Source organism: Antedon bifida, chromosome 2 (assembly GCF_963402885.1).
Source record: "Antedon bifida chromosome 2, ecAntBifi1.1, whole genome shotgun sequence".
Classification (NCBI taxonomy): Eukaryota; Metazoa; Echinodermata; class Crinoidea; order Comatulida; family Antedonidae; genus Antedon; species Antedon bifida.
The window spans coordinates 30,102,412-30,114,542 of NC_136227.1; the positions used below are offsets into that span (position 1 = coordinate 30,102,412).

Consider the following 12,131-nt stretch of genomic DNA (forward strand, 5'->3'; position numbering starts at 1 on the left):
TGGTACCTAATAAAGATACGATCTGATGACTATTTTATTAATTTATATTAGTCAATGCATAGATAATTTATATTTATAAACAAGAAGCCTCAGAAGCGTAATCTGTACAATTTCTAGAAAGTTCGTAATTCCTTAGATACACATGTTGTCGTCATGGTCCACGTGGACTTTGATGAACATAGTGTCATCGCGAATGTAGTCAAGGGACTTCAGCGTGTTCAATGGTACGAATTTCTGAGTTCCAAAGCTAGCGTTGCGTTCGCCCTGAGGTCTGCCCAGGAACGGTTTGTTCTCCTTGCACGGGTTAGGCTTGATGCTGTAAGAGATGTTACGTCTGGCCTTCGGATCTTGACATTGGTCGATGAGGGTGAACGTCACTCGATGTGTGAATGGGTATGGTACCAGAGCGTCGTACTCTCCACGGCAAATGCAGATAAAAACGGACATGAAATGACCTTTGGCTGGAAGAAGAAAAACAACGTTTTAAGATATTGAAACTGCGGGGAAATAGAATGAGAAAAAGGGATGTTTTAGAAAGAAGAGATACTGGGCCTGAATAACCAGTGTATTGCTAATTATGGTAGAGTATCGTAGAAGAACAGGTGGTATTTCTGCGATGGCGAGACAACTAATACCAATAGATTCAGCGATAGACATCATGATGTAAGAAGTTTCATGTCTATTTACAGTTTCTGGTCAACACAACCAGCATGTGGTTTGATGTCACCAGATGCCGTTACGTTCTGTAGTTTGTTAAAATCAGCGAAGAGTGAAGTATAATTTCACTCTTCCCTTGTTAAAATTATGTTTTGTAATTTGGTGAGGTCAGGACATATTTTTGGATCAATTGATTGTTAAATTGGACAATAGGAGAGAATGACATCATCATCATCTCTTACCTTTGCCATCTCCATTAAGGCATAGTGAAACAGCCATCTTATAACCATGTCGACTAGTCAAGAATGGCGGACTGAAGATTGTGATCTTTTTACCGGTTTTAGCCTCCTGCATCCTCTCCGCGTATCGATCAACCTTCCAGATCAACTGAGATCCGTACAGCTTTTCCAGGTCTCGTACCTTCTGCAGACAGTTGCCCAACGTCTCCTTGTGGATGTCCATCATTTCCACCTGCTTGTCCAGGGTATCCTGATGCTTCACCATCGTCGAGCCGACCATGGTCACGTGTTTTGACGTCATTGAATCGTCTTGAACATGCCGTTGCATCTTCTGGCGCTCAGTCTATTTAAGAAATTCCTTTTTATTTCACAAATCCATACACTTAATTATTTTTCATATTTAAAGACAATGGTTGGTAAGAACTATTTCGTTAATTCTTTTCTTTATATAATTCTACTCATTCCTTTAAGCACTATCAAACTGTATGTGACAAAAATGTGATGTGCCCATATATAGATTTGATCACTACCATATTTGGGCACATCATATTTTTTTGTCACATAAAGTTTGATAGTGTAGACAAGGCTTTAGAGGAATTAGAATGAATCTGAAACCCCTGTGTTCTTACCTTAAAATCGCATCCCATGGTTGCGAATGGACAGTCAATTTTCTGCTTAGGGCAGTCTGTATCAGTATGTTTCTTTAACTGCTCTCGAGGTATATCGGTCTGGTCGCATCCATTCGGACAAGGTACGGGGAATTTCAAACATTGGTTTAAGTGAGAAATTTCATCTTTGTAAAACACAGACTTCTCACAGAACTCGCACGTGATCATGCGTTTGCTACATTCGTCGCTGAGGTGAGATTCCAGAAAACGCTTCTCGAACTTGGCTCCGCACACGTTCGGACATTCCATCTCAATGTATTTACACTTTCCATTGTGATCCTGGAAATGAATCGGATCATACTGTATTATATATGCACAATTCTAGAAATGTGTGCTACATTGGCTTTCAACTAGCCTAGGTTCTAGACTCGGCTTAATTCGGCTTAATATTGGTGAAAAGAAAATTATTTGGGCACACATGGTGGTGGTACTTCAGCTGGAAACGTAGACACAAATCAAAGGAATACAACATACAAGAAAATAACTTGGTAAGTTTATACCCTTTTTTATTTGGGGTTTTTAATCCTGATTAAATGCGGTGTTTAGGCCTATAGCTTTAATATCGATCTTTTACATTACACGTGTCTTATCTTAACGCCGGCCATACCAATATGATGAATATCATGTGAACACTTTGGCATTTTAATCCGTCATGTACCTTACGTAAGTCAAACCTACAGTGTACGTGTGAATGCAGCCTTACCTTACATTCATCGAGTACGCCTGTCCAATCACATCCTTTCTTGTGATAGTAGCATTTGATCGGAAGATCACCAATTTCTCGTCCAAACGATGTGTCCACGTATACCTTATCACGTGATACGGGTTTCTCATCAAGTGGGCACTTTGGCGAAATTCTAAACAATTTGGAGAATGAAATTTTAGATAAAATTATAAATGTGGATGGGATATCTATCCCGAATCGACATTTAGTCGTCATAGATATTTGCTTGATTGCGGATTAGCAATAGAGACGATATATTCAGTTCAAAACCGAAAGGTTTCTTTCTTGACTATTGCAAGATTTTATTTGAGAATAGTACAATGTAGTAAACTACTATTCATTGGTAATTTGGCCAATTTGCCGCACCATAGGCATCTTTAGTCAATTCTGAAAATCGTTCTAAATTGCTAATCAACCAATAACACATTTTCAACAATTTATTTAAACTCATTTAAATGTTTGAAATCGTAAAAGATCGAATGCCGCAACAAATGTTTGATAAATATTGTTTTAAAATAAGTGTGGTGACTGCGGGAAAAATATATCGCAGAAAATGTAAGACTAGTTCGTCATTTTGTTTTTTTGTTCCTTTTAGTTTTACAATTATCTAAGAGATATATTCAAGAAAACTTCAAAGATGGGCCAAACAAAACTCGACTTGAATTTTCTGCAAAATACGACGTTCGGAGTTTTTCTAGAATTCCGGTATTATGCATTATTATGAGCAGCGTTGTTTCGATCTTTTACGGCAAAAAAACAAACAAAATAAATACTCTATTCATGCTCCATGTGTAAGAGGCTTGAGAAGAATGGTTAATAATCGGTCAATTTCAAAACAATATTATTTCATTCTTTTTCATTAACAAGTGCATATGTTTATGTTGCATTATTTGATACGGTGCAACTCGGCCACCGATGGAAACCATAACAAACAACTCAATAATGTTATATTGTTATGATTTCAATCAATTAAATCATTAAAACCACGTGATGCCGGAAATGAGGCATACTTAATTGTATTCGCGGCGTTCAAACAATGATTACAATAGTGTGTCTTTTGTACGCGCGCGCGTTAATGGTATGCCTCTCCTTGGCGTTACTGAAGATACAAAGATTACATAGCGCAGCTACGTTATACATCTTTGATTATGATCTTCCGATGGTTTTAATGTTTTTGGTATTGATCAAACAATACTATCAATGTGAACACTTTAAAAGATACAGGCTAGGGACCAGTGGGTGAATGGGTTTGTACATGCTCATTGCAGGGTTACTTTATTATTGATATACGTGTGAATATGGGATAGGATGTGTATTTAATCTGTTTTCTCCTAATTATGTGTGATTACCTACCCAGGACGCTCAAAGATGTATCTATATATTTATAAGAATAAAGAAGAAACTTGTATAATTTGAAAGAAAATATATAGTACAGTACACATTATGCCTACTTCATACTATATAGCATTTGTCAAGTTGTAATGTACGTTAAAATAAGATTACATCAGTTTCTGAATTGAACTTGCCTCTGAAACCTATATATATCGGAGTTAACCTATCGTAACTCTGCGTTGTCGGAGGTACATCGAAATTATATCGGACACGGAATTGGAGAGTTCACATATCATATGCATGTCCACTTCTTAATAACTCTGATATGCTTCGGATCAGCTTAAATCCGTTTTATAAACTTTAGAGCATGTGAACACAGTATTCCGGCCAACAACATTACGAAATATTCAAGTTCACACGTGCGACACCAAAAAGACTATTGAAAACGCGCGCGTACAAAAGCCGTGACTTTCTCATCAGTGTTTGAACGCACTCGTCACTTTTGCTATGAGACGCTTTCATCGTCATGTATAATAAATTAAAATATAATAAACATAGATTTATTATGTTTCGCCATTTTAATGACTGCCGTGAATACGCGTTATATAACATGATAATATTACATGAGAAGTGTAAAACGCCTTCGTTAAAATCCACACAATGCTAAAGTGTTATCATGCCAAAAGGTTGTGTTATTTCTACTAGTTAGGCATTTAAATTCTATAAACGAAATAGATTATCGAAATGTAACTAAATCGCATTCATTATTTTGTATAGATAATTGTGTTTTTATAAGAAATGTTGCCGTTATATTATCATGAGTTATTGTATCCTGCGATATAATTTTAATTGTATCTTAAGATTAGTTATTTAAAAAATGTAAGATATATATCAGATCTCAACACTCTTATAATAAATTCACATTTATTCAGCAATATGTATTTACATTGTTACAATATTAGGCCTACAGGGATCTTACAGAAACAAGTAATTGTCTGTAGTCGAAATATTAATTATATGATTTTAGTTTGGGTTTTCGCATTGTAAGTTAATATATATTATTGTTTTTTTGCAACCCAAAACAATCACACAATTTCGACCCCGTCATCTTCCAAAATGAAAATTCCCTTTTTTTCTCATTTATTTTTCTTCGGAAGCAATGTTGGCCGCGCCGTTATCATTACGGTTTGGTACAGACCAATGGATAAGCATGGAGGAATGATACATAATTCATCCATAGAATAAGCACATAGGCCTATACACAATAAAAAATGTTCCAATACCAGTAGCCCTAAACATTCATAATAATTGTATTTTTCCAAACCTACCTTAGAAGTTCAGGCAAACATGACGAACAGCAGCGGTGCCCGCACTCCTCAAACTGGACTGGGAATCGTAGGATCTGGTTGCATGCCACACATTCATATTTCTTGTCATAGGGCTCCTCAAAGTAGACCGAAACACCCCCTACTTTCGTCAAGCACGGATCGTTCTCCTCTTCCGCGCTAGCGTTCGAACCTGCTGATCCCGGACGAGAATCATCAGATGCGTCGGAACCGGCGGAACCTGGTCGATCATCTTCATCATCAGACGACTGAGAACTTCGGCGGGAACTTGCTGCCGAACTGGCAGACGATGCGCTGTCCCTTCTTTCTGGCATTTTGTTAAGTTCTCCGAAGAAACTGTTATCGCGTTGAGTTCTTTCACAAATTGAATCGTCTCGAAACTGTCGTAATGCGATATTTGTTGCAGTATCAATATTCCAATATTCGTAGTTATGAAGGCTTCGATTTGTATCGATGGCTCTTAGATACGATAAAACATCACTGCACGCTGTAAACCGCTTAATAATTGTCTGAAGTCAGCAGAGCATATTACGTTGTCAATATTTCCAAGTTATTGATTATGTATTATACGTTATGGCAAACATCGTAAAATGTGAAACTTATTATGTGTACCTGATAAATAGACCGATAAAATTAATTATTATGAATATTAGGTTACCGACTAAAAGACACATAATTTTATGAACTGTTTTAGCTGAAAATTAATTTGAAAAAAAAATGGACTGCCGAAATATCTCAAGTCTCCTACAAATTATAAATACTTTGTGGGTTGTCTCCAATTTGAAAACAAAAAAAGACGTGGATGGATAATTTGCATAATATTAGATTATGTAGATTATTTCGGAATATGAGTTAATTTCTAAACATTTGAAGAAAAAGTCAAGACACTTTTCTACTTTTTTGCAAACGTGCACCTGTTTCAAAGTTTGGTTCCAACAGAGACGCAACGCGAGCGAATTGACCAATGACAAGCGACAGTTCGAATGATCCGTCACCTGTGATTGGTTGAGTCACATACATTGTGCTTCCGCCAATCATTACTATTGTGTAACAGTTTAACCCTCACGCATTTAATTGGGCTTGTAATCTAACAACAGGACACTGAGCTCGCCTTATGTCTGGCTGCGACAAATACCAACAGTACTGTACTATGTACATATTCTCCGCCTCGGCGCGCGGTGTTTATTACAGTATTAAGGGACGTGGAACTTATCGCAGCTACAGATAACCCCTTTGGTCTCCGGAGCTCAGCATCCTGTTAGATTGCCGTGGGCTTGTAAAGCTCTATTTGACATAAATATTTCATATGTGCTACGTCATTTGGAATTGAAAGACTTGTGTTTACAATATACGTGCCGTAGTTAAGAATAAAATGCATACATTTCTTAAACATAAAGCAAAAAGTGAATTATGAATATTCAATAATCTATGGAACAATTTCTATTATTTTTGTTGTTAAGGTTCATACTATACTGTTATGAACAATTTGCTCCCCAAGGTCTTTCTTAGCGCCCGATGAATTATTATTATATGTGCCCAAATATGGTAGTAATGTGCCCAAATTTGGAAGTTATATGACATCATCATATCCATATATGGGCACATCACATTTTTGTCACATAAACAAGCTATATGCTATTCCTCCGGAATATTTTCGTGTACTTTTCGAGTAACTGCAAGAATTTAGCCTAGGTTTGATTGCGGCGCTATCCTTCTGCTTCACAGGCGAATACGAGAAGCAGACAATAACAAATAATCAAATTGTATACACCCTTTTTGTATACAGAGTCTCATTCGATCTGATGTTTAATTTATAACATGCAGAATAGCCTATTAATTATAAGTCTTATTGCGTCTTAAGGCAAATTTACACAGACGAGCGGTGAAGGTAAGCGAAAAACTACGTACAATCTGTATCTATCCTGAGCGGAAGCCCGTCAGATCCGCGTTTCGTGTAAATGGTCATAAAGAATAACATACGGATTCTATATAATTGTATTACCATGATTACCGCTCGTCTGTGTAAATGAACCTTTATAGACCAAACACTACTAAATAACACAATCTTTGAAACAAACGACCAACGTACTCAAATCATTTATTTATAATTAAAATGTATTCATCTAGAAATGGAAACAAAACTTTAGTATGTGTATCGTAAAAAATACTGAAAGTGCGTATAATATCAATGTATTTAAGAGGGCGCGCGATGTTGCTGTTTTTCAAAATACCCATTTGTAAGCCTATTACTATTATTATCATTTTTGTGCCATTACTTTTATTTAGTCAACTTATATGCCCATGTTTTCATCATGATCAACTCGAACCTTTAAAAATATGATGTCGTCTCGAATATAGTCCCTGGTATTGAGAACGTGCAGAGGCGCGAACTTGGACGTTCCAAAACTGTGGTTACGCTCATTCTGAGGTCTACCCAGAAACATGCGGTTCTCCTTACATGGGACAGGCTTGAGGCTGTAAGAGATGTTGCGTCTGGCTTGTGGGTCTTCACATTGGTCGATGAGGGTAAAGGTGACTCGGTGTGTGAACGGAAATGGTAACAGAGCATCGTATTTACCACGGCAAATGCAGATAAACACTGACATAAAGTGGCCCTTAGCTGTGAAGAAAGTTTCAAACAAGGTTATTTTTATCCAAAAAAAACAAACTTTCTGTCGAAAACGAAGCCCTACTTCAATATCCTACTCTTAACTACGTAATCAAACTTTATGTGACAAAAAAATGTCCATATATGGACATGATGATGTCATGTCACTACCATATTTGAGCATATCACAACATATTTGGGCACACCACACATTTTTTGTCAAAAGTCTGATAGTGTAGACAGAGCTTTATATTACAGAAAAAAAATCGCAGATTTTATATAATATATTCTTTGGTTTATGTAACAAGGTTAGTTTCACTCGCGCAGATCACTTCTCTAAATTGTCTGTATCCTTACCTTTTCCGTCACCATTTAGACAGGCAGACATAGAAAGCTTGTAGCCATGTCTTCCTGTAAGAAATGGCGGACTAAATATGGTCGTCCTCTTGGCAATCTTTGCATCTTGGACGCGCTCCGCATAATTGTTGATTTTCCAGACTAAGTGAGATCCGAACATCTTCTCGAGGTCTTGTACCTTATCAACGCAGGTCTGTAGAGAGTCTGTGCCATCCTCCAGATTAACGCCGTGGACGTCAATTATAATTTTCTGTGAAGCAATCTTCTCTCCGATCATAGCAACATGGTTGTTCATTGACGTGTTGTCCGTCATGTGGTAACGCATTTCTGAACGAATTGACTGCAATAATAATATAGGAAATTATAGAAAAATACGGTCAATATAGGAAGCTTTCTATATGCGACAACCTATATGAACCAGTTAGGTTGTTAATTCAGTACATGTGGACAATTTGGTGGTTTCAGACGACGGACGACGACTCTCGAATGACTTAATTGTCGATCGGCGGAATCGAAAGCTCTTTTATTACCACTAATACAGTTAAATAACATGAAAGGCTACCCTATGTAAAGTTATTATATCTAAATTCAACCTGTCTCTTTGATTGAAAGAGCAAAGAAATGTATGATGCTTATACACTTTAAGGTGTTAAGGTCATATTGCGAAGCCAATTTGTCATGTTTAAAATGAGTGTATTCATATTGAAACATAATAAGTAGTACATACTGTGAATGTGCAGCCAAATCCTACAAATTCGCACTCAATAACCTCCAAAGGACAATTGGTACTAAGATGTTTATCGATGTTGTGCCTCAAGAACTCGGTATTAACGTCACATCCGTTTGGACAATGTACCAAGAAGTTTGGACAGATGTTGTAATGGTATATCTCGTCTTTGTGGAATATGCACTTGTTACAGAATTCGCACGTGATCATTCTTTTATGGCAGTCCTCTTTCAAGTGGTTCTCCATGAAGATTTTTTCCATACTGGCACCGCATACATTCGGGCATTCTATCAACACGTAAAGACAGTGCTTGAGGTGATCCTATTAAAGAAATATTCGTTGTATACATTAGTGCTTCCTTGCATAGAAATAAAGAGCTGTTTGATAATAGGCGTACTGTTATACAAAGCCACGATTTGGAGAACCTGTTTTTATTATATATGATGGAAAGTATCACTCTGTCTATACACTATCAAACAAGTTTGATGTGCCCAAATACGGTAGTGATATACCCAAATATGGTAGTGATATGATAGGATCATGTTCATATATGGGCACATCACTTTTTTTCCTCGCATAAAGTTTGATAGCGTAGACAGAGCTTAAGCTCGTGATTGATATGGGTACAACAATTGTAAAGTGGTTGCGTTGTTTTGAAGGTATCGAGCGTTTTCGGAACCATTGTGGTGAAACAACTCCGATTATTTATTTGGAAAAGAAAACCAATCACCAACACCACCACCAACGCCTAGGTAGATAGAAGAAAAATACAATGCAAAAGAAGAACTCTCTTGAGTTGAGCACTTTGATAAATCCTGGACCCGCCACTGTGCCCCATGATTTTATGAGATATTACCTTTGATTGGCCAAGGATACCCGTCCATTGGCAGCTTCTGGCGTGGTTTACACACTTCACTTTTTGAATGTCAATCTCTTGACCAAACACACAATCCACGTACACTCTATCGCGCGTTAAACTCTGGTCATCAATCGGACACTTCTGGGACGCTCTGAAAGATATATATAAAGCTCTGTCTACACTATCAAACTAGTTTGAGAAAAAAAGTGTGAAGTGCCCAAATATGGTAGTGATATGATGTTATCGTGTCCTATGGACAGAGCTTTTAAATTACATGTGTCTATTTTTTTTAAACAAATTATTTTGTACATGTCACTCATTTGTGATTGTATTACAATGTAAGACAACATCAGAAAGACAGAGACAGACATTAAGAGTGCACGAGTAGAGCACTAGTTTAATAATTGTAAGGAAAGGAAGTTTGGCCATCTTGTAAGGCTAAGAAAGAAGCATTATATTAGGAGATTTTGGGCCTGGAAAATGGCGAGTTGACTGGTAATATATACCTTAAAAGCTGCGGCAAAACAGACGGAGATTTTGAGAGAGAACATTGTAAGTTAACTGGTAATATACCTTAAAAGCTTCGGCAAACAGAGTGAGATTTTGGGAGGGAAAATGGCGATAAGTAGGCCTACCTTAAAAGCTGCGGCAAACACGAGGAGCAGCATCGATGTCCGCAGTCCTCTAATAAGACTGGAAACACAAGTATTTGCTGACATGATACACATTTGTATTTTTCTTCAATAGGATTCACAAACACGACTTGTTTCCCGTCTAACGTAGATCTGTAAGCCGAATCCTCCTCATCGTCACTTGACGCCACATCTATTCTGGATAGTTCAGAATATCTGCTGCTAAGGGAACCAGTTGTCGACGAATAAACGGACCCAAATTTACTTAATTCATCTCCACTGGAATGTTTTCCGAATGAACTAACGCTGCCGCCTTCTGCCATATTGCTAGAGTTTTGTTTGGCAGTAGACATAAGAAAAATGACTGTTTTCGAGTATTGTGCTTATTTTCATATCTTGTTTTTACGAGTTTGACGATCGATGTTATCAATTATGCTGCTTTATTACCAATAGTCACGATCTCAAGTTTATTACCGATAACAAAATAATGCAAATTTACATAAATTTTATTATCTATTTTTTTTAGCATTTTCAGTTGCTATAGACATGCGTGACCCTGGTTTTTCTGGGATGTACTGGAACCTATGAGTCTTCGTAGAATAGAAAGTGCAGTTAGTGCGCATTGTCTAAAGCTCTGTCTACACTATCAAACTAGTTTGATAAAAAAGTGTGATGTGCCCAAATATGGTATGGCATCATCATGTCCATATAATTATTTTTCTGTTACATAAAGTTTGATATTTTGTAGACAGAGCTTAAAGCTTGGTTCCCACTTAGGAGGACGCAAGATAATCGAATTGATCAATGAAGCTTAGTTCCCACTAGGACGTAACACGGGGACGTAAACGCAACGCAAACGTGTTAACCAATGACAAGCGACAGTTCGAATAATCCATCGCTTGTGATTGGTCAATTCATGTACGTTGCGTTACGTCCTTGTGTTGCGTCTCTAGTAAGAACAAAGCATAACAAGCGACAGTTCGGATAAATCCATCGCATTATCATAATAAATGTGCGTGTAGTTTACATTTCTTTCTTCAAAGACTAGTACAGTAGGCCTACAGTACCGTAATTCTTCTGGCAAATGTAATATAGGCTTACTCTTTCAAGCCTGATACTATAAGAATGACGGAAGAAGGCATCATCTTGTTCACATGTTGCGTGTCTCACCAAGTCAATAATACCCGTATGACGAACAACCAATTTAGAGAGTTAATAAAGAAGTTGTATGTGCCAATACTATTCATAAATTCTGCTGCTGCGGTGAAGTAAAAGTGTTTTTCGTAGTTCCATGTTTTTCACTAAGATGTTTGCGTCACTAGGATAAAGAATAATAGAGGAGTTCACAATGCGTGAAACAAAACGATCTAAGCCCTTTAAGTAACGCACTCTCTTTCTCAATTCTGAAGAATATATATACAAGAATACATTATACAATTTTAGCTGCCGACGAGAAGGGCATCCCGATTTGACGTTAGTTATGGGTATGTAGGCTGTAAGTTTTTAAATATTGTTCGTAAATTTTACTTGATTTGCTTTTTTTCGAAATACGAAAAAAGTATGAAATTGATTTTGACTAAATAGGCCTAGGCCTATATTATGAATGAATGAAAGAAAACAGATATTTTATATTTTTTTAAACAACTGCATGATTTATGTCAAAGGTGGCCGCAGCACTACAGTATACAACTGAAAGATCAAGACAAGAATTGGATGCAAAGGATCATTATTTATTATTGTTTTTTCAGATATATCGACGATATCTAAAAAAGAATATATCAATAAATTGTCAGTAGACAATAATTATAACATTATACCGATGAATCAATACGCAGATAACACACAATTAGCCGAAGAGGCCAGTATATCGTTACTTCGCCTCAGTGAAACGCTTAATAATGGTACAGAAGAAACGAGGCAGCATAGATTAGCGCCAAGTGTTTTTGGTGAATGGAAATTGGTCGTTCGACGTCCTCTCTGGC

General features: G+C 37.0%; 2 protein-coding genes across 2 annotated transcripts; both read right to left on the minus strand.

Annotated features, from left to right (window-relative positions):
- Positions 1–21: 21 nt before the first annotated feature.
- On the minus strand, positions 22–5,410 carry LOC144834493 (TNF receptor-associated factor 4-like). The gene is made up of 5 exons (XM_078689314.1): positions 4,949–5,410; positions 2,268–2,421; positions 1,526–1,843; positions 900–1,239; positions 22–461 (listed from the first exon to the last, which is right to left on the minus strand). Exons 1-5 carry the CDS (start codon positions 5,278–5,280, stop codon positions 133–135), a joined length of 1,473 nt encoding a protein of 490 aa, XP_078545440.1. The 5' UTR covers positions 5,281–5,410; the 3' UTR covers positions 22–132.
- A 1,647-nt stretch (positions 5,411–7,057) lies between these two features.
- Positions 7,058–10,482, minus strand: LOC144836184 (TNF receptor-associated factor 4-like). The gene is made up of 5 exons (XM_078691419.1): positions 10,153–10,482; positions 9,515–9,668; positions 8,659–8,979; positions 7,932–8,271; positions 7,058–7,586 (listed from the first exon to the last, which is right to left on the minus strand). Exons 1-5 carry the CDS (start codon positions 10,470–10,472, stop codon positions 7,258–7,260), a joined length of 1,464 nt encoding a protein of 487 aa, XP_078547545.1. The 5' UTR covers positions 10,473–10,482; the 3' UTR covers positions 7,058–7,257.
- Between the last annotated feature and the right edge of the window lie 1,649 nt (positions 10,483–12,131).

Excerpts from the sequence above, each read along its gene's own strand:
- LOC144834493 (XM_078689314.1), bottom strand. The coding sequence starts at position 5,280 with ATGCCAGAAAGAAGGGACAGCGCATCGTCTGCCAGTTCGGCAGCAAGT. Across the intron at positions 2,422-4,948 it reads TGTTTGCCTGAACTTCTAAG|AATTTCGCCAAAGTGCCCAC; the intron begins GTAGGTTTGGAA and ends CAAATTGTTTAG. Across the intron at positions 462-899 it reads CCTTAATGGAGATGGCAAAG|CCAAAGGTCATTTCATGTCC; the intron begins GTAAGAGATGAT and ends TTCTTCTTCCAG.
- LOC144836184 (XM_078691419.1), bottom strand. The coding sequence starts at position 10,472 with ATGGCAGAAGGCGGCAGCGTTAGTTCATTCGGAAAACATTCCAGTGGA. Across the intron at positions 8,980-9,514 it reads GTATCCTTGGCCAATCAAAG|GATCACCTCAAGCACTGTCT; the intron begins GTAATATCTCAT and ends TTTCTTTAATAG. Across the intron at positions 8,272-8,658 it reads GATTTGGCTGCACATTCACA|TCAATTCGTTCAGAAATGCG; the intron begins GTATGTACTACT and ends TTATTATTGCAG.